Raw genomic sequence first — 20,358 nt, 5'->3', positions numbered from 1 at the left:
CCTTACGAGATACCGTCGATTCGCGCAGTCGTTATTGCAAAAGATGTCACCAAAGGCAATCGCTTCGTTAGCGGCACGGTGCCTGGGCTCGGCGGCAGCTCTACATGGAGGCACCAGCAGCCCAGCCAGGCCGCCGCCGGCACCGGCGCGCCGCAGCGCAAGAAGTCGGCGCCCGCCCTGCAATGCCCCCTGCCGCTGCATATTCCACCCGCCTTATATCCTCCCCATGTCTGACTCACTACCCTAAATGACACTGCAGTCGACGTGCTTATTACTATCGCAGTATTCTAGTGTCGAACCGGTATTGCAAATTTGGATTAAGCAAAAATTTATTGTGTGGTCGAGCGACACCCTCGGCTCGCTCTTCCTACATGATCGCTTCTTGCGAGGAATAATTCCTAGCGCGCCGATGGCTTCAGAGTTGGTCTTCTCGAAGTTTTGCTTCCGCACTGCATTCCGCAATCTTTTCGTTATGAGCTTCGGTTTCCCGACTTTCTTGTGTTTAGTGCGTTTGGCTTCTCTAAACCCTTAGCCACCGCTCGGCGAAATTTCCACGCTGTCATATGTCGATCTGCAGAGCTCGATGAAGGCATCGCGGCCATTCCTGAGCTCATGGAACGGCCGAATCTGTAGTTGTTTCCAGATCTCTCCCACACAACAGCCTCCCAGTAGCTTGGATTACAGGAGTACGCCACTACTCCCAGCCGCTGATTCACCTTTGAAAGCAGAATGACATGAGCTACGCGCAGCTCCGTTTTTTTTTTTTTTTTTTTTTTTTTGGTGTCTGACCTACTTTGAAAGACTTTGTAGTCGATTTACTTACTACTATCGCTGTTGGAAACCAGTTGATACCACACAGTATTCTAGGGACGATCAGGCAATGAAAATTTAGAATAAGTAAAACAGTATCAAAAGAAGTTGTGTGGTGGAGCAGCACATGCAATTTACGCTTCCTAGATAATCGTTACTGCATAGAATAATTCTTTTGTGTGCGGCGTCTTCAGTATCCGTCTTCTGTAAATTTTACTTGCAGTATATTGTGCAATCTTTTCGTTATGAGTTGGTGCTTGGTTTCCCGATGTTCTTTTGTTTAGTGCATTCGCCTTCTCTTAACCCTGAGAAACCACATACCGAAACTGAGGCACTGCCGGCTGTTCATAAGCAGTGTTCGATGAAGTTATTTCGCTTTTTATTCGTTGCCTTTAATATTCTTCTCATCAGTGGTGAGTGCTGCCTGCAGAAAGCGTTTATCTTGCGAATTCACGTAAAAGTTTGTGTTCCCTGTGAGGTCCACTACCTGGGATTAACTTGACTGCTCCAGGCAGGTGGCTCGTTGGTCTAGGGGTATGATTCCTGCTTTGGGTGCAGGAGGTCCCGGGTTCAAATCCCGGACGAGCCCTGCCATTTTGACCGTGCTGAAGAGTAGGTGGAACTCAGCCCCGGTTGCAGCTCCTCAATGAAGAGTAGACGCCTGTTATAGCACGTGGATATAACAAGAATGCGGCACCAGTAAAGTACGTAGGTGGAATTCGGTAGAAACGCAGACGGTAATTTTGCATGCAACGGAAAACAAGGTTGTCTTTGCGGAATATGTGCACCGTGAGTGGAGATTAAGCTTAATTGTGCGACAGTCTACCCTCATCTTACTAACGACGGCAACAACAAAGGGGTGGTGGCATGTAAGATTGAGAGTGGCCAAGAGTTTCTCATTATTAGTTAGCATCACACTTTGACAGAGCTGTGACAAGGCGAGTAGGGTGAGCTCAGGAAAGCCAGTAGCAAGCGCACTTGAAGTAGCCCTGAAGAACCGGATTATAAATTTTGCCAGCCATAATGGAGCTAGGGGCGTTCCCAGTTACCAAATACCGGTGCAATAAGAGAGCAACAGTATTTGACAGTAAAATGACGCCCTATCCGTCTAGCATACGACATTGCTTGTCTCTGCATACGCGGACGTGAGGTCATCTCGGAAATGAAATCCGAAATATAGATTAAAATTGTTGTGTTCCCGCCCGGGATCGAACCGGGGACCTTCTGCGTGTAAAGCAGACGTGATAACCGCTACACCACGGAAACGACGGTTCTTTTCGTGTACCACCCGGAGACTCGTAATAGCAACAGTTTTTCTTCTGTGTTAGCAAGGGCATCGGCTACGAGCTCCCTCCGATTCGTGAAGTTCCTATAGTAAAAGACGTCGATGAAAACAATCCAACCGCGACAGACAGGGAGAACGCTGGGTGAGCTGCAGCCCTACAGGGTGAGACCATCAAAGGTGGCGTCATTCACATGCAGTGCGTTTTCGGAACGGACAGGCTCGTTGGTCTAGGGGTATGATTCCTGCTTCGGGTGCAGGAGGTCCCGGGTTCAAATCCCGGACGAGCCCTTGCGTTTTGTACAACGGTGTGGTAACAAATCGCATGGCGGCGGCTGTTTCGCGCATTTCCAGGCCTCCAAGTCAGCGCTAAAATCCGACAACCAGTTCTGAAACAGTTTCATGTTTCATTTGAGCCATGTGCACCCTGCTGGTGGAACGTTTGAAGTTGATTTAAGTGGTCACTGCAGAGATCGTAGCAAGTGTCTTGCTGAGTGCGACGAAAACGGGTTTCCGCCCGCAATCGAACCGGGGACCTTCTGCGTGTTAGGCACGGCGCCTGGGCTCGGCGGCAGCTGCTGCTCTTTCTTTCCTTACGAGATACCGTCGATTCGCGCAGTCGTTATTGCAAAAGATGTCACCAAAGGCAATCGCTTCGTTAGCGGCACGGTGCCTGGGCTCGGCGGCAGCTCTACATGGAGGCACCAGCAGCCCAGCCAGGCCGCCGCCGGCACCGGCGCGCCGCAGCGCAAGAAGTCGGCGCCCGCCCTGCAATGCCCCCTGCCGCTGCATATTCCACCCGCCTTATATCCTCCCCATGTCTGACTCACTACCCTAAATGACACTGCAGTCGACGTGCTTATTACTATCGCAGTATTCTAGTGTCGAACCGGCGGCTCGCTCTTCCTACATGATCGCTTCTTGCGAGGAATAATTCCTAGCGCGCCGATGGCTTCAGAGTTGGTCTTCTCGAAGTTTTGCTTCCGCACTGCATTCCGCAATCTTTTCGTTATGAGCTTCGGTTTCCCGACTTTCTTGTGTTTAGTGCGTTTGGCTTCTCTAAACCCTTAGCCACCGCTCGCCGAAATTTCCACGCTGTCATATGTCGATCTGCAGAGCTCGATGAAGGCATCGCGGCCATTCCTGAGCTCATGGAACGGCCGAATCTGTAGTTGTTTCCAGATCTCTCCCACACAACAGCCTCCCAGTAGCTTGGATTACAGGAGTACGCCACTACTCCCAGCCGCTGATTCACCTTTGAAAGCAGAATGACATGAGCTACGCGCAGCTCCGTTATTTTTTTTTTTTTTTTTTTTTTGGTGTCTGACCTACTTTGAAAGACTTTGTAGTCGATTTACTTACTACTATCGCTGTTGGAAACCAGTTGATACCACACAGTATTCTAGGGACGATCAGGCAATGAAAATTTAGAATAAGTAAAACAGTATCAAAAGAAGTTGTGTGGTGGAGCAGCACATGCAATTTACGCTTCCTAGATAATCGTTACTGCATAGAATAATTCTTTTGTGTGCGGCGTCTTCAGTATCCGTCTTCTGTAAATTTTACTTGCAGTATATTGTGCAATCTTTTCGTTATGAGTTGGTGCTTGGTTTCCCGATGTTCTTTTGTTTAGTGCATTCGCCTTCTCTTAACCCTGAGAAACCACATACCGAAACTGAGGCACTGCCGGCTGTTCATAAGCAGTGTTCGATGAAGTTATTTCGCTTTTTATTCGTTGCCTTTAATATTCTTCTCATCAGTGGTGAGTGCTGCCTGCAGAAAGCGTTTATCTTGCGAATTCACGTAAAAGTTTGTGTTCCCTGTGAGGTCCACTACCTGGGATTAACTTGACTGCTCCAGGCAGGTGGCTCGTTGGTCTAGGGGTATGATTCCTGCTTTGGGTGCAGGAGGTCCCGGGTTCAAATCCCGGACGAGCCCTGCCATTTTGACCGTGCTGAAGAGTAGGTGGAACTCAGCCCCGGTTGCAGCTCCTCAATGAAGAGTAGACGCCTGTTATAGCACGTGGATATAACAAGAATGCGGCACCAGTAAAGTACGTAGGTGGAATTCGGTAGAAACGCAGACGGTAATTTTGCATGCAACGGAAAACAAGGTTGTCTTTGCGGAATATGTGCACCGTGAGTGGAGATTAAGCTTAATTGTGCGACAGTCTACCCTCATCTTACTAACGACGGCAACAACAAAGGGGTGGTGGCATGTAAGATTGAGAGTGGCCAAGAGTTTCTCATTATTAGTTAGCATCACACTTTGACAGAGCTGTGACAAGGCGAGTAGGGTGAGCTCAGGAAAGCCAGTAGCAAGCGCACTTGAAGTAGCCCTGAAGAACCGGATTATAAATTTTGCCAGCCATAATGGAGCTAGGGGCGTTCCCAGTTACCAAATACCGGTGCAATAAGAGAGCAACAGTATTTGACAGTAAAATGACGCCCTATCCGTCTAGCATACGACATTGCTTGTCTCTGCATACGCGGACGTGAGGTCATCTCGGAAATGAAATCCGAAATATAGATTAAAATTGTTGTGTTCCCGCCCGGGATCGAACCGGGGACCTTCTGCGTGTAAAGCAGACGTGATAACCGCTACACCACGGAAACGACGGTTCTTTTCGTGTACCACCCGGAGACTCGTAATAGCAACAGTTTTTCTTCTGTGTTAGCAAGGGCATCGGCTACGAGCTCCCTCCGATTCGTGAAGTTCCTATAGTAAAAGACGTCGATGAAAACAATCCAACCGCGACAGACAGGGAGAACGCTGGGTGAGCTGCAGCCCTACAGGGTGAGACCATCAAAGGTGGCGTCATTCACATGCAGTGCGTTTTCGGAACGGACAGGCTCGTTGGTCTAGGGGTATGATTCCTGCTTCGGGTGCAGGAGGTCCCGGGTTCAAATCCCGGACGAGCCCTTGCGTTTTGTACAACGGTGTGGTAACAAATCGCATGGCGGCGGCTGTTTCGCGCATTTCCAGGCCTCCAAGTCAGCGCTAAAATCCGACAACCAGTTCTGAAACAGTTTCATGTTTCATTTGAGCCATGTGCACCCTGCTGGTGGAACGTTTGAAGTTGATTTAAGTGGTCACTGCAGAGATCGTAGCAAGTGTCTTGCTGAGTGCGACGAAAACGGGTTTCCGCCCGCAATCGAACCGGGGACCTTCTGCGTGTTAGGCACGGCGCCTGGGCTCGGCGGCAGCTGCTGCTCTTTCTTTCCTTACGAGATACCGTCGATTCGCGCAGTCGTTATTGCAAAAGATGTCACCAAAGGCAATCGCTTCGTTAGCGGCACGGTGCCTGGGCTCGGCGGCAGCTCTACATGGAGGCACCAGCAGCCCAGCCAGGCCGCCGCCGGCACCGGCGCGCCGCAGCGCAAGAAGTCGGCGCCCGCCCTGCAATGCCCCCTGCCGCTGCATATTCCACCCGCCTTATATCCTCCCCATGTCTGACTCACTACCCTAAATGACACTGCAGTCGACGTGCTTATTACTATCGCAGTATTCTAGTGTCGAACCGGTATTGCAAATTTGGATTAAGCAAAAATTTATTGTGTGGTCGAGCGACACCCTCGGCTCGCTCTTCCTACATGATCGCTTCTTGCGAGGAATAATTCCTAGCGCGCCGATGGCTTCAGAGTTGGTCTTCTCGAAGTTTTGCTTCCGCACTGCATTCCGCAATCTTTTCGTTATGAGCTTCGGTTTCCCGACTTTCTTGTGTTTAGTGCGTTTGGCTTCTCTAAACCCTTAGCCACCGCTCGCCGAAATTTCCACGCTGTCATATGTCGATCTGCAGAGCTCGATGAAGGCATCGCGGCCATTCCTGAGCTCATGGAACGGCCGAATCTGTAGTTGTTTCCAGATCTCTCCCACACAACAGCCTCCCAGTAGCTTGGATTACAGGAGTACGCCACTACTCCCAGCCGCTGATTCACCTTTGAAAGCAGAATGACATGAGCTACGCGCAGCTCCGTTTTTTTTTTTTTTTTTTTTTTTTTTGGTGTCTGACCTACTTTGAAAGACTTTGTAGTCGATTTACTTACTACTATCGCTGTTGGAAACCAGTTGATACCACACAGTATTCTAGGGACGATCAGGCAATGAAAATTTAGAATAAGTAAAACAGTATCAAAAGAAGTTGTGTGGTGGAGCAGCACATGCAATTTACGCTTCCTAGATAATCGTTACTGCATAGAATAATTCTTTTGTGTGCGGCGTCTTCAGTATCCGTCTTCTGTAAATTTTACTTGCAGTATATTGTGCAATCTTTTCGTTATGAGTTGGTGCTTGGTTTCCCGATGTTCTTTTGTTTAGTGCATTCGCCTTCTCTTAACCCTGAGAAACCACATACCGAAACTGAGGCACTGCCGGCTGTTCATAAGCAGTGTTCGATGAAGTTATTTCGCTTTTTATTCGTTGCCTTTAATATTCTTCTCATCAGTGGTGAGTGCTGCCTGCAGAAAGCGTTTATCTTGCGAATTCACGTAAAAGTTTGTGTTCCCTGTGAGGTCCACTACCTGGGATTAACTTGACTGCTCCAGGCAGGTGGCTCGTTGGTCTAGGGGTATGATTCCTGCTTTGGGTGCAGGAGGTCCCGGGTTCAAATCCCGGACGAGCCCTGCCATTTTGACCGTGCTGAAGAGTAGGTGGAACTCAGCCCCGGTTGCAGCTCCTCAATGAAGAGTAGACGCCTGTTATAGCACGTGGATATAACAAGAATGCGGCACCAGTAAAGTACGTAGGTGGAATTCGGTAGAAACGCAGACGGTAATTTTGCATGCAACGGAAAACAAGGTTGTCTTTGCGGAATATGTGCACCGTGAGTGGAGATTAAGCTTAATTGTGCGACAGTCTACCCTCATCTTACTAACGACGGCAACAACAAAGGGGTGGTGGCATGTAAGATTGAGAGTGGCCAAGAGTTTCTCATTATTAGTTAGCATCACACTTTGACAGAGCTGTGACAAGGCGAGTAGGGTGAGCTCAGGAAAGCCAGTAGCAAGCGCACTTGAAGTAGCCCTGAAGAACCGGATTATAAATTTTGCCAGCCATAATGGAGCTAGGGGCGTTCCCAGTTACCAAATACCGGTGCAATAAGAGAGCAACAGTATTTGACAGTAAAATGACGCCCTATCCGTCTAGCATACGACATTGCTTGTCTCTGCATACGCGGACGTGAGGTCATCTCGGAAATGAAATCCGAAATATAGATTAAAATTGTTGTGTTCCCGCCCGGGATCGAACCGGGGACCTTCTGCGTGTAAAGCAGACGTGATAACCGCTACACCACGGAAACGACGGTTCTTTTCGTGTACCACCCGGAGACTCGTAATAGCAACAGTTTTTCTTCTGTGTTAGCAAGGGCATCGGCTACGAGCTCCCTCCGATTCGTGAAGTTCCTATAGTAAAAGACGTCGATGAAAACAATCCAACCGCGACAGACAGGGAGAACGCTGGGTGAGCTGCAGCCCTACAGGGTGAGACCATCAAAGGTGGCGTCATTCACATGCAGTGCGTTTTCGGAACGGACAGGCTCGTTGGTCTAGGGGTATGATTCCTGCTTCGGGTGCAGGAGATCCCGGGTTCAAATCCCGGACGAGCCCTTGCGTTTTGTACAACGGTGTGGTAACAAATCGCATGGCGGCGGCTGTTTCGCGCATTTCCAGGCCTCCAAGTCAGCGCTAAAATCCGACAACCAGTTCTGAAACAGTTTCATGTTTCATTTGAGCCATGTGCACCCTGCTGGTGGAACGTTTGAAGTTGATTTAAGTGGTCACTGCAGAGATCGTAGCAAGTGTCTTGCTGAGTGCGACGAAAACGGGTTTCCGCCCGCAATCGAACCGGGGACCTTCTGCGTGTTAGGCACGGCGCCTGGGCTCGGCGGCAGCTGCTGCTCTTTCTTTCCTTACGAGATACCGTCGATTCGCGCAGTCGTTATTGCAAAAGATGTCACCAAAGGCAATCGCTTCGTTAGCGGCACGGTGCCTGGGCTCGGCGGCAGCTCTACATGGAGGCACCAGCAGCCCAGCCAGGCCGCCGCCGGCACCGGCGCGCCGCAGCGCAAGAAGTCGGCGCCCGCCCTGCAATGCCCCCTGCCGCTGCATATTCCACCCGCCTTATATCCTCCCCATGTCTGACTCACTACCCTAAATGACACTGCAGTCGACGTGCTTATTACTATCGCAGTATTCTAGTGTCGAACCGGTATTGCAAATTTGGATTAAGCAAAAATTTATTGTGTGGTCGAGCGACACCCTCGGCTCGCTCTTCCTACATGATCGCTTCTTGCGAGGAATAATTCCTAGCGCGCCGATGGCTTCAGAGTTGGTCTTCTCGAAGTTTTGCTTCCGCACTGCATTCCGCAATCTTTTCGTTATGAGCTTCGGTTTCCCGACTTTCTTGTGTTTAGTGCGTTTGGCTTCTCTAAACCCTTAGCCACCGCTCGCCGAAATTTCCACGCTGTCATATGTCGATCTGCAGAGCTCGATGAAGGCATCGCGGCCATTCCTGAGCTCATGGAACGGCCGAATCTGTAGTTGTTTCCAGATCTCTCCCACACAACAGCCTCCCAGTAGCTTGGATTACAGGAGTACGCCACTACTCCCAGCCGCTGATTCACCTTTGAAAGCAGAATGACATGAGCTACGCGCAGCTCCGTTTTTTTTTTTTTTTTTTTTTTTTTTGGTGTCTGACCTACTTTGAAAGACTTTGTAGTCGATTTACTTACTACTATCGCTGTTGGAAACCAGTTGATACCACACAGTATTCTAGGGACGATCAGGCAATGAAAATTTAGAATAAGTAAAACAGTATCAAAAGAAGTTGTGTGGTGGAGCAGCACATGCAATTTACGCTTCCTAGATAATCGTTACTGCATAGAATAATTCTTTTGTGTGCGGCGTCTTCAGTATCCGTCTTCTGTAAATTTTACTTGCAGTATATTGTGCAATCTTTTCGTTATGAGTTGGTGCTTGGTTTCCCGATGTTCTTTTGTTTAGTGCATTCGCCTTCTCTTAACCCTGAGAAACCACATACCGAAACTGAGGCACTGCCGGCTGTTCATAAGCAGTGTTCGATGAAGTTATTTCGCTTTTTATTCGTTGCCTTTAATATTCTTCTCATCAGTGGTGAGTGCTGCCTGCAGAAAGCGTTTATCTTGCGAATTCACGTAAAAGTTTGTGTTCCCTGTGAGGTCCACTACCTGGGATTAACTTGACTGCTCCAGGCAGGTGGCTCGTTGGTCTAGGGGTATGATTCCTGCTTTGGGTGCAGGAGGTCCCGGGTTCAAATTCCGGACGAGCCCTGCCATTTTGACCGTGCTGAAGAGTAGGTGGAACTCAGCCCCGGTTGCAGCTCCTCAATGAAGAGTAGACGCCTGTTATAGCACGTGGATATAACAAGAATGCGGCACCAGTAAAGTACGTAGGTGGAATTCGGTAGAAACGCAGACGGTAATTTTGCATGCAACGGAAAACAAGGTTGTCTTTGCGGAATATGTGCACCGTGAGTGGAGATTAAGCTTAATTGTGCGACAGTCTACCCTCATCTTACTAACGACGGCAACAACAAAGGGGTGGTGGCATGTAAGATTGAGAGTGGCCAAGAGTTTCTCATTATTAGTTAGCATCACACTTTGACAGAGCTGTGACAAGGCGAGTAGGGTGAGCTCAGGAAAGCCAGTAGCAAGCGCACTTGAAGTAGCCCTGAAGAACCGGATTATAAATTTTGCCAGCCATAATGGAGCTAGGGGCGTTCCCAGTTACCAAATACCGGTGCAATAAGAGAGCAACAGTATTTGACAGTAAAATGACGCCCTATCCGTCTAGCATACGACATTGCTTGTCTCTGCATACGCGGACGTGAGGTCATCTCGGAAATGAAATCCGAAATATAGATTAAAATTGTTGTGTTCCCGCCCGGGATCGAACCGGGGACCTTCTGCGTGTAAAGCAGACGTGATAACCGCTACACCACGGAAACGACGGTTCTTTTCGTGTACCACCCGGAGACTCGTAATAGCAACAGTTTTTCTTCTGTGTTAGCAAGGGCATCGGCTACGAGCTCCCTCCGATTCGTGAAGTTCCTATAGTAAAAGACGTCGATGAAAACAATCCAACCGCGACAGACAGGGAGAACGCTGGGTGAGCTGCAGCCCTACAGGGTGAGACCATCAAAGGTGGCGTCATTCACATGCAGTGCGTTTTCGGAACGGACAGGCTCGTTGGTCTAGGGGTATGATTCCTGCTTCGGGTGCAGGAGGTCCCGGGTTCAAATCCCGGACGAGCCCTTGCGTTTTGTACAACGGTGTGGTAACAAATCGCATGGCGGCGGCTGTTTCGCGCATTTCCAGGCCTCCAAGTCAGCGCTAAAATCCGACAACCAGTTCTGAAACAGTTTCATGTTTCATTTGAGCCATGTGCACCCTGCTGGTGGAACGTTTGAAGTTGATTTAAGTGGTCACTGCAGAGATCGTAGCAAGTGTCTTGCTGAGTGCGACGAAAACGGGTTTCCGCCCGCAATCGAACCGGGGACCTTCTGCGTGTTAGGCACGGCGCCTGGGCTCGGCGGCAGCTGCTGCTCTTTCTTTCCTTACGAGATACCGTCGATTCGCGCAGTCGTTATTGCAAAAGATGTCACCAAAGGCAATCGCTTCGTTAGCGGCACGGTGCCTGGGCTCGGCGGCAGCTCTACATGGAGGCACCAGCAGCCCAGCCAGGCCGCCGCCGGCACCGGCGCGCCGCAGCGCAAGAAGTCGGCGCCCGCCCTGCAATGCCCCCTGCCGCTGCATATTCCACCCGCCTTATATCCTCCCCATGTCTGACTCACTACCCTAAATGACACTGCAGTCGACGTGCTTATTACTATCGCAGTATTCTAGTGTCGAACCGGTATTGCAAATTTGGATTAAGCAAAAATTTATTGTGTGGTCGAGCGACACCCTCGGCTCGCTCTTCCTACATGATCGCTTCTTGCGAGGAATAATTCCTAGCGCGCCGATGGCTTCAGAGTTGGTCTTCTCGAAGTTTTGCTTCCGCACTGCATTCCGCAATCTTTTCGTTATGAGCTTCGGTTTCCCGACTTTCTTGTGTTTAGTGCGTTTGGCTTCTCTAAACCCTTAGCCACCGCTCGGCGAAATTTCCACGCTGTCATATGTCGATCTGCAGAGCTCGATGAAGGCATCGCGGCCATTCCTGAGCTCATGGAACGGCCGAATCTGTAGTTGTTTCCAGATCTCTCCCACACAACAGCCTCCCAGTAGCTTGGATTACAGGAGTACGCCACTACTCCCAGCCGCTGATTCACCTTTGAAAGCAGAATGACATGAGCTACGCGCAGCTCCGTTATTTTTTTTTTTTTTTTTTTTTTGGTGTCTGACCTACTTTGAAAGACTTTGTAGTCGATTTACTTACTACTATCGCTGTTGGAAACCAGTTGATACCACACAGTATTCTAGGGACGATCAGGCAATGAAAATTTAGAATAAGTAAAACAGTATCAAAAGAAGTTGTGTGGTGGAGCAGCACATGCAATTTACGCTTCCTAGATAATCGTTACTGCATAGAATAATTCTTTTGTGTGCGGCGTCTTCAGTATCCGTCTTCTGTAAATTTTACTTGCAGTATATTGTGCAATCTTTTCGTTATGAGTTGGTGCTTGGTTTCCCGATGTTCTTTTGTTTAGTGCATTCGCCTTCTCTTAACCCTGAGAAACCACATACCGAAACTGAGGCACTGCCGGCTGTTCATAAGCAGTGTTCGATGAAGTTATTTCGCTTTTTATTCGTTGCCTTTAATATTCTTCTCATCAGTGGTGAGTGCTGCCTGCAGAAAGCGTTTATCTTGCGAATTCACGTAAAAGTTTGTGTTCCCTGTGAGGTCCACTACCTGGGATTAACTTGACTGCTCCAGGCAGGTGGCTCGTTGGTCTAGGGGTATGATTCCTGCTTTGGGTGCAGGAGGTCCCGGGTTCAAATCCCGGACGAGCCCTGCCATTTTGACCGTGCTGAAGAGTAGGTGGAACTCAGCCCCGGTTGCAGCTCCTCAATGAAGAGTAGACGCCTGTTATAGCACGTGGATATAACAAGAATGCGGCACCAGTAAAGTACGTAGGTGGAATTCGGTAGAAACGCAGACGGTAATTTTGCATGCAACGGAAAACAAGGTTGTCTTTGCGGAATATGTGCACCGTGAGTGGAGATTAAGCTTAATTGTGCGACAGTCTACCCTCATCTTACTAACGACGGCAACAACAAAGGGGTGGTGGCATGTAAGATTGAGAGTGGCCAAGAGTTTCTCATTATTAGTTAGCATCACACTTTGACAGAGCTGTGACAAGGCGAGTAGGGTGAGCTCAGGAAAGCCAGTAGCAAGCGCACTTGAAGTAGCCCTGAAGAACCGGATTATAAATTTTGCCAGCCATAATGGAGCTAGGGGCGTTCCCAGTTACCAAATACCGGTGCAATAAGAGAGCAACAGTATTTGACAGTAAAATGACGCCCTATCCGTCTAGCATACGACATTGCTTGTCTCTGCATACGCGGACGTGAGGTCATCTCGGAAATGAAATCCGAAATATAGATTAAAATTGTTGTGTTCCCGCCCGGGATCGAACCGGGGACCTTCTGCGTGTAAAGCAGACGTGATAACCGCTACACCACGGAAACGACGGTTCTTTTCGTGTACCACCCGGAGACTCGTAATAGCAACAGTTTTTCTTCTGTGTTAGCAAGGGCATCGGCTACGAGCTCCCTCCGATTCGTGAAGTTCCTATAGTAAAAGACGTCGATGAAAACAATCCAACCGCGACAGACAGGGAGAACGCTGGGTGAGCTGCAGCCCTACAGGGTGAGACCATCAAAGGTGGCGTCATTCACATGCAGTGCGTTTTCGGAACGGACAGGCTCGTTGGTCTAGGGGTATGATTCCTGCTTCGGGTGCAGGAGGTCCCGGGTTCAAATCCCGGACGAGCCCTTGCGTTTTGTACAACGGTGTGGTAACAAATCGCATGGCGGCGGCTGTTTCGCGCATTTCCAGGCCTCCAAGTCAGCGCTAAAATCCGACAACCAGTTCTGAAACAGTTTCATGTTTCATTTGAGCCATGTGCACCCTGCTGGTGGAACGTTTGAAGTTGATTTAAGTGGTCACTGCAGAGATCGTAGCAAGTGTCTTGCTGAGTGCGACGAAAACGGGTTTCCGCCCGCAATCGAACCGGGGACCTTCTGCGTGTTAGGCACGGCGCCTGGGCTCGGCGGCAGCTGCTGCTCTTTCTTTCCTTACGAGATACCGTCGATTCGCGCAGTCGTTATTGCAAAAGATGTCACCAAAGGCAATCGCTTCGTTAGCGGCACGGTGCCTGGGCTCGGCGGCAGCTCTACATGGAGGCACCAGCAGCCCAGCCAGGCCGCCGCCGGCACCGGCGCGCCGCAGCGCAAGAAGTCGGCGCCCGCCCTGCAATGCCCCCTGCCGCTGCATATTCCACCCGCCTTATATCCTCCCCATGTCTGACTCACTACCCTAAATGACACTGCAGTCGACGTGCTTATTACTATCGCAGTATTCTAGTGTCGAACCGGTATTGCAAATTTGGATTAAGCAAAAATTTATTGTGTGGTCGAGCGACACCCTCGGCTCGCTCTTCCTACATGATCGCTTCTTGCGAGGAATAATTCCTAGCGCGCCGATGGCTTCAGAGTTGGTCTTCTCGAAGTTTTGCTTCCGCACTGCATTCCGCAATCTTTTCGTTATGAGCTTCGGTTTCCCGACTTTCTTGTGTTTAGTGCGTTTGGCTTCTCTAAACCCTTAGCCACCGCTCGCCGAAATTTCCACGCTGTCATATGTCGATCTGCAGAGCTCGATGAAGGCATCGCGGCCATTCCTGAGCTCATGGAACGGCCGAATCTGTAGTTGTTTCCAGATCTCTCCCACACAACAGCCTCCCAGTAGCTTGGATTACAGGAGTACGCCACTACTCCCAGCCGCTGATTCACCATTGAAAGCAGAATGACATGAGCTACGCGCAGCTCCGTTTTTTTTTTTTTTTTTTTTTTTTTTGGTGTCTGACCTACTTTGAAAGACTTTGTAGTCGATTTACTTACTACTATCGCTGTTGGAAACCAGTTGATACCACACAGTATTCTAGGGACGATCAGGCAATGAAAATTTAGAATAAGTAAAACAGTATCAAAAGAAGTTGTGTGGTGGAGCAGCACATGCAATTTACGCTTCCTAGATAATCGTTACTGCATAGAATAATTCTTTTGTGTGCGGCGTCTTCAGTATCCGTCTTCTGTAAATTTTACTTGCAGTATATTGTGCAATCTTTTCGTTATGAGTTGGTGCTTGGTTTCCCGATGTTCTTTTGTTTAGTGCATTCGCCTTCTCTTAACCCTGAGAAACCACATACCGAAACTGAGGCACTGCCGGCTGTTCATAAGCAGTGTTCGATGAAGTTATTTCGCTTTTTATTCGTTGCCTTTAATATTCTTCTCATCAGTGGTGAGTGCTGCCTGCAGAAAGCGTTTATCTTGCGAATTCACGTAAAAGTTTGTGTTCCCTGTGAGGTCCACTACCTGGGATTAACTTGACTGCTCCAGGCAGGTGGCTCGTTGGTCTAGGGGTATGATTCCTGCTTTGGGTGCAGGAGGTCCCGGGTTCAAATCCCGGACGAGCCCTGCCATTTTGACCGTGCTGAAGAGTAGGTGGAACTCAGCCCCGGTTGCAGCTCCTCAATGAAGAGTAGACGCCTGTTATAGCACGTGGATATAACAAGAATGCGGCACCAGTAAAGTACGTAGGTGGAATTCGGTAGAAACGCAGACGGTAATTTTGCATGCAACGGAAAACAAGGTTGTCTTTGCGGAATATGTGCACCGTGAGTGGAGATTAAGCTTAATTGTGCGACAGTCTACCCTCATCTTACTAACGACGGCAACAACAAAGGGGTGGTGGCATGTAAGATTGAGAGTGGCCAAGAGTTTCTCATTATTAGTTAGCATCACACTTTGACAGAGCTGTGACAAGGCGAGTAGGGTGAGCTCAGGAAAGCCAGTAGCAAGCGCACTTGAAGTAGCCCTGAAGAACCGGATTATAAATTTTGCCAGCCATAATGGAGCTAGGGGCGTTCCCAGTTACCAAATACCGGTGCAATAAGAGAGCAACAGTATTTGACAGTAAAATGACGCCCTATCCGTCTAGCATACGACATTGCTTGTCTCTGCATACGCGGACGTGAGGTCATCTCGGAAATGAAATCCGAAATATAGATTAAAATTGTTGTGTTCCCGCCCGGGATCGAACCGGGGACCTTCTGCGTGTAAAGCAGACGTGATAACCGCTACACCACGGAAACGACGGTTCTTTTCGTGTACCACCCGGAGACTCGTAATAGCAACAGTTTTTCTTCTGTGTTAGCAAGGGCATCGGCTACGAGCTCCCTCCGATTCGTGAAGTTCCTATAGTAAAAGACGTCGATGAAAACAATCCAACCGCGACAGACAGGGAGAACGCTGGGTGAGCTGCAGCCCTACAGGGTGAGACCATCAAAGGTGGCGTCATTCACATGCAGTGCGTTTTCGGAACGGACAGGCTCGTTGGTCTAGGGGTATGATTCCTGCTTCGGGTGCAGGAGGTCCCGGGTTCAAATCCCGGACGAGCCCTTGCGTTTTGTACAACGGTGTGGTAACAAATCGCATGGCGGCGGCTGTTTCGCGCATTTCCAGGCCTCCAAGTCAGCGCTAAAATCCGACAACCAGTTCTGAAACAGTTTCATGTTTCATTTGAGCCATGTGCACCCTGCTGGTGGAACGTTTGAAGTTGATTTAAGTGGTCACTGCAGAGATCGTAGCAAGTGTCTTGCTGAGTGCGACGAAAACGGGTTTCCGCCCGCAATCGAACCGGGGACCTTCTGCGTGTTAGGCACGGCGCCTGGGCTCGGCGGCAGCTGCTGCTCTTTCTTTCCTTACGAGATACCGTCGATTCGCGCAGTCGTTATTGCAAAAGATGTCACCAAAGGCAATCGCTTCGTTAGCGGCACGGTGCCTGGGCTCGGCGGCAGCTCTACATGGAGGCACCAGCAGCCCAGCCAGGCCGCCGCCGGCACCGGCGCGCCGCAGCGCAAGAAGTCGGCGCCCGCCCTGCAATGCCCCCTGCCGCTGCATATTCCACCCGCCTTATATCCTCCCCATGTCTGACTCACTACCCTAAATGACACTGCAGTCGACGTGCTTATTACTATCGCAGTATTCTAGTGTCGAACCGGTATTGCAAATTTGGATTAAGCAAAAATTTATTGTGTGGTCGAGCGACACCCTCGGCTCGCTCTTCCTACATGATCGCTTCTTGCGAGGAATAATTCCTAGCGCGCCGATGGCTTCAGAGTTGGTCTTCTCGAAGTTTTGCTTCCGCACTGCATTCCGCAATCTTTTCGTTATGAGCTTCGGTTTCCCGACTTTCTTGTGTTTAGTGCGTTTGGCTTCTCTAAACCCTTAGCCACCGCTCGCCGAAATTTCCACGCTGTCATATGTCGATCTGCAGAGCTCGATGAAGGCATCGCGGCCATTCCTGAGCTCATGGAACGGCCGAATCTGTAGTTGTTTCCAGATCTCTCCCACACAACAGCCTCCCAGTAGCTTGGATTACAGGAGTACGCCACTACTCCCAGCCGCTGATTCACCTTTGAAAGCAGAATGACATGAGCTACGCGCAGCTCCGTTTTTTTTTTTTTTTTTTTTTTTTTTGGTGTCTGACCTACTTTGAAAGACTTTGTAGTCGATTTACTTACTACTATCGCTGTTGGAAACCAGTTGATACCACACAGTATTCTAGGGACGATCAGGCAATGAAAATTTAGAATAAGTAAAACAGTATCAAAAGAAGTTGTGTGGTGGAGCAGCACATGCAATTTACGCTTCCTAGATAATCGTTACTGCATAGAATAATTCTTTTGTGTGCGGCGTCTTCAGTATCCGTCTTCTGTAAATTTTACTTGCAGTATATTGTGCAATCTTTTCGTTATGAGTTGGTGCTTGGTTTCCCGACGTTCTTTTGTTTAGTGCATTCGCCTTCTCTTAACCCTGAGAAACCACATACCGAAACTGAGGCACTGCCGGCTGTTCATAAGCAGTGTTCGATGAAGTTATTTCGCTTTTTATTCGTTGCCTTTAATATTCTTCTCATCAGTGGTGAGTGCTGCCTGCAGAAAGCGTTTATCTTGCGAATTCACGTAAAAGTTTGTGTTCCCTGTGAGGTCCACTACCTGGGATTAACTTGACTGCTCCAGGCAGGTGGCTCGTTGGTCTAGGGGTATGATTCCTGCTTTGGGTGCAGGAGGTCCCGGGTTCAAATCCCGGACGAGCCCTGCCATTTTGACCGTGCTGAAGAGTAGGTGGAACTCAGCCCCGGTTGCAGCTCCTCAATGAAGAGTAGACGCCTGTTATAGCACGTGGATATAACAAGAATGCGGCACCAGTAAAGTACGTAGGTGGAATTCGGTAGAAACGCAGACGGTAATTTTGCATGCAACGGAAAACAAGGTTGTCTTTGCGGAATATGTGCACCGTGAGTGGAGATTAAGCTTAATTGTGCGACAGTCTACCCTCATCTTACTAACGACGGCAACAACAAAGGGGTGGTGGCATGTAAGATTGAGAGTGGCCAAGAGTTTCTCATTATTAGTTAGCATCACACTTTGACAGAGCTGTGACAAGGCGAGTAGGGTGAGCTCAGGAAAGCCAGTAGCAAGCGCACTTGAAGTAGCCCTGAAGAACCGGATTATAAATTTTGCCAGCCATAATGGAGCTAGGGGCGTTCCCAGTTACCAAATACCGGTGCAATAAGAGAGCAACAGTATTTGACAGTAAAATGACGCCCTATCCGTCTAGCATACGACATTGCTTGTCTCTGCATACGCGGACGTGAGGTCATCTCGGAAATGAAATCCGAAATATAGATTAAAATTGTTGTGTTCCCGCCCGGGATCGAACCGGGGACCTTCTGCGTGTAAAGCAGACGTGATAACCGCTACACCACGGAAACGACGGTTCTTTTCGTGTACCACCCGGAGACTCGTAATAGCAACAGTTTTTCTTCTGTGTTAGCAAGGGCATCGGCTACGAGCTCCCTCCGATTCGTGAAGTTCCTATAGTAAAAGACGTCGATGAAAACAATCCAACCGCGACAGACAGGGAGAACGCTGGGTGAGCTGCAGCCCTACAGGGTGAGACCATCAAAGGTGGCGTCATTCACATGCAGTGCGTTTTCGGAACGGACAGGCTCGTTGGTCTAGGGGTATGATTCCTGCTTCGGGTGCAGGAGGTCCCGGGTTCAAATCCCGGACGAGCCCTTGCGTTTTGTACAACGGTGTGGTAACAAATCGCATGGCGGCGGCTGTTTCGCGCATTTCCAGGCCTCCAAGTCAGCGCTAAAATCCGACAACCAGTTCTGAAACAGTTTCATGTTTCATTTGAGCCATGTGCACCCTGCTGGTGGAACGTTTGAAGTTGATTTAAGTGGTCACTGCAGAGATCGTAGCAAGTGTCTTGCTGAGTGCGACGAAAACGGGTTTCCGCCCGCAATCGAACCGGGGACCTTCTGCGTGTTAGGCACGGCGCCTGGGCTCGGCGGCAGCTGCTGCTCTTTCTTTCCTTACGAGATACCGTCGATTCGCGCAGTCGTTATTGCAAAAGATGTCACCAAAGGCAATCGCTTCGTTAGCGGCACGGTGCCTGGGCTCGGCGGCAGCTCTACATGGAGGCACCAGCAGCCCAGCCAGGCCGCCGCCGGCACCGGCGCGCCGCAGCGCAAGAAGTCGGCGCCCGCCCTGCAATGCCCCCTGCCGCTGCATATTCCACCCGCCTTATATCCTCCCCATGTCTGACTCACTACCCTAAATGACACTGCAGTCGACGTGCTTATTACTATCGCAGTATTCTAGTGTCGAACCGGTATTGCAAATTTGGATTAAGCAAAAATTTATTGTGTGGTCGAGCGACACCCTCGGCTCGCTCTTCCTACATGATCGCTTCTTGCGAGGAATAATTCCTAGCGCGCCGATGGCTTCAGAGTTGGTCTTCTCGAAGTTTTGCTTCCGCACTGCATTCCGCAATCTTTTCGTTATGAGCTTCGGTTTCCCGACTTTCTTGTGTTTAGTGCGTTTGGCTTCTCTAAACCCTTAGCCACCGCTCGCCGAAATTTCCACGCTGTCATATGTCGATCTGCAGAGCTCGATGAAGGCATCGCGGCCATTCCTGAGCTCATGGAACGGCCGAATCTGTAGTTGTTTCCAGATCTCTCCCACACAACAGCCTCCCAGTAGCTTGGATTACAGGAGTACGCCACTACTCCCAGCCGCTGATTCACCTTTGAAAGCAGAATGACATGAGCTACGCGCAGCTCCGTTTTTTTTTTTTTTTTTTTTTTTTTTGGTGTCTGACCTACTTTGAAAGACTTTGTAGTCGATTTACTTACTACTATCGCTGTTGGAAACCAGTTGATACCACACAGTATTCTAGGGACGATCAGGCAATGAAAATTTAGAATAAGTAAAACAGTATCAAAAGAAGTTGTGTGGTGGAGCAGCACATGCAATTTACGCTTCCTAGATAATCGTTACTGCATAGAATAATTCTTTTGTGTGCGGCGTCTTCAGTATCCGTCTTCTGTAAATTTTACTTGCAGTATATTGTGCAATCTTTTCGTTATGAGTTGGTGCTTGGTTTCCCGATGTTCTTTTGTTTAGTGCATTCGCCTTCTCTTAACCCTGAGAAACCACATACCGAAACTGAGGCACTGCCGGCTGTTCATAAGCAGTGTTCGATGAAGTTATTTCGCTTTTTATTCGTTGCCTTTAATATTCTTCTCATCAGTGGTGAGTGCTGCCTGCAGAAAGCGTTTATCTTGCGAATTCACGTAAAAGTTTGTGTTCCCTGTGAGGTCCACTACCTGGGATTAACTTGACTGCTCCAGGCAGGTGGCTCGTTGGTCTAGGGGTATGATTCCTGCTTTGGGTGCAGGAGGTCCCGGGTTCAAATCCCGGACGAGCCCTGCCATTTTGACCGTGCTGAAGAGTAGGTGGAACTCAGCCCCGGTTGCAGCTCCTCAATGAAGAGTAGACGCCTGTTATAGCACGTGGATATAACAAGAATGCGGCACCAGTAAAGTACGTAGGTGGAATTCGGTAGAAACGCAGACGGTAATTTTGCATGCAACGGAAAACAAGGTTGTCTTTGCGGAATATGTGCACCGTGAGTGGAGATTAAGCTTAATTGT

At 49.4% G+C, this 20,358-nt stretch overlaps 1 protein-coding gene and 22 non-coding genes across 23 annotated transcripts in view; 16 read left to right on the top strand and 7 right to left on the bottom strand.

Annotated features, from left to right (window-relative positions):
* The window catches only part of LOC126130822 (mucin-19-like), a 162,498-nt gene that overhangs the window by 22,812 nt on the left and 119,328 nt on the right, over nt 1-20,358 (top strand). Inside the window, exons 10-17 of the mRNA XM_049915167.1 lie at nt 72-179; nt 2,755-2,862; nt 5,386-5,493; nt 8,070-8,177; nt 10,754-10,861; nt 13,437-13,544; nt 16,121-16,228; nt 18,805-18,912. Coding sequence (XP_049771124.1) covers nt 72-179; nt 2,755-2,862; nt 5,386-5,493; nt 8,070-8,177; nt 10,754-10,861; nt 13,437-13,544; nt 16,121-16,228; nt 18,805-18,912 — 864 coding nt within the window. The remainder of the gene's footprint in view (nt 1-71; nt 180-2,754; nt 2,863-5,385; nt 5,494-8,069; nt 8,178-10,753; nt 10,862-13,436; nt 13,545-16,120; nt 16,229-18,804; nt 18,913-20,358) is intronic.
* Nucleotides 1,328-1,399, top strand: Trnap-ugg (transfer RNA proline (anticodon UGG)). Its single transcript has one exon. It is a non-coding gene; the product is annotated as a tRNA-Pro (tRNA).
* Trnav-uac (transfer RNA valine (anticodon UAC)) lies at nt 2,004-2,076 on the bottom strand. The gene has a single exon. It is a non-coding gene; the product is annotated as a tRNA-Val (tRNA).
* On the top strand, nt 2,312-2,383 carry Trnap-cgg (transfer RNA proline (anticodon CGG)). Its single transcript has one exon. It is a non-coding gene; the product is annotated as a tRNA-Pro (tRNA).
* On the top strand, nt 3,959-4,030 carry Trnap-ugg (transfer RNA proline (anticodon UGG)). Its single transcript has one exon. It is a non-coding gene; the product is annotated as a tRNA-Pro (tRNA).
* On the bottom strand, nt 4,635-4,707 carry Trnav-uac (transfer RNA valine (anticodon UAC)). Its single transcript has one exon. It is a non-coding gene; the product is annotated as a tRNA-Val (tRNA).
* On the top strand, nt 4,943-5,014 carry Trnap-cgg (transfer RNA proline (anticodon CGG)). Its single transcript has one exon. It is a non-coding gene; the product is annotated as a tRNA-Pro (tRNA).
* Nucleotides 6,643-6,714, top strand: Trnap-ugg (transfer RNA proline (anticodon UGG)). The gene has a single exon. It is a non-coding gene; the product is annotated as a tRNA-Pro (tRNA).
* Nucleotides 7,319-7,391, bottom strand: Trnav-uac (transfer RNA valine (anticodon UAC)). The gene has a single exon. It is a non-coding gene; the product is annotated as a tRNA-Val (tRNA).
* On the top strand, nt 7,627-7,698 carry Trnap-cgg (transfer RNA proline (anticodon CGG)). The gene has a single exon. It is a non-coding gene; the product is annotated as a tRNA-Pro (tRNA).
* Nucleotides 9,327-9,398, top strand: Trnap-ugg (transfer RNA proline (anticodon UGG)). Its single transcript has one exon. It is a non-coding gene; the product is annotated as a tRNA-Pro (tRNA).
* Trnav-uac (transfer RNA valine (anticodon UAC)) lies at nt 10,003-10,075 on the bottom strand. The gene has a single exon. It is a non-coding gene; the product is annotated as a tRNA-Val (tRNA).
* Trnap-cgg (transfer RNA proline (anticodon CGG)) lies at nt 10,311-10,382 on the top strand. Its single transcript has one exon. It is a non-coding gene; the product is annotated as a tRNA-Pro (tRNA).
* Nucleotides 12,010-12,081, top strand: Trnap-ugg (transfer RNA proline (anticodon UGG)). Its single transcript has one exon. It is a non-coding gene; the product is annotated as a tRNA-Pro (tRNA).
* Trnav-uac (transfer RNA valine (anticodon UAC)) lies at nt 12,686-12,758 on the bottom strand. Its single transcript has one exon. It is a non-coding gene; the product is annotated as a tRNA-Val (tRNA).
* On the top strand, nt 12,994-13,065 carry Trnap-cgg (transfer RNA proline (anticodon CGG)). The gene has a single exon. It is a non-coding gene; the product is annotated as a tRNA-Pro (tRNA).
* On the top strand, nt 14,694-14,765 carry Trnap-ugg (transfer RNA proline (anticodon UGG)). Its single transcript has one exon. It is a non-coding gene; the product is annotated as a tRNA-Pro (tRNA).
* On the bottom strand, nt 15,370-15,442 carry Trnav-uac (transfer RNA valine (anticodon UAC)). The gene has a single exon. It is a non-coding gene; the product is annotated as a tRNA-Val (tRNA).
* Nucleotides 15,678-15,749, top strand: Trnap-cgg (transfer RNA proline (anticodon CGG)). The gene has a single exon. It is a non-coding gene; the product is annotated as a tRNA-Pro (tRNA).
* Trnap-ugg (transfer RNA proline (anticodon UGG)) lies at nt 17,378-17,449 on the top strand. The gene has a single exon. It is a non-coding gene; the product is annotated as a tRNA-Pro (tRNA).
* Trnav-uac (transfer RNA valine (anticodon UAC)) lies at nt 18,054-18,126 on the bottom strand. The gene has a single exon. It is a non-coding gene; the product is annotated as a tRNA-Val (tRNA).
* On the top strand, nt 18,362-18,433 carry Trnap-cgg (transfer RNA proline (anticodon CGG)). The gene has a single exon. It is a non-coding gene; the product is annotated as a tRNA-Pro (tRNA).
* Trnap-ugg (transfer RNA proline (anticodon UGG)) lies at nt 20,062-20,133 on the top strand. Its single transcript has one exon. It is a non-coding gene; the product is annotated as a tRNA-Pro (tRNA).

This window comes from Schistocerca cancellata, unplaced genomic scaffold, assembly GCF_023864275.1.
Source record: "Schistocerca cancellata isolate TAMUIC-IGC-003103 unplaced genomic scaffold, iqSchCanc2.1 HiC_scaffold_562, whole genome shotgun sequence".
Classification (NCBI taxonomy): domain Eukaryota; kingdom Metazoa; phylum Arthropoda; class Insecta; order Orthoptera; family Acrididae; genus Schistocerca; species Schistocerca cancellata.
Note: the sequence above shows the minus strand (reverse complement) of the source record. Positions and strands in the feature narration are given on the sequence as shown.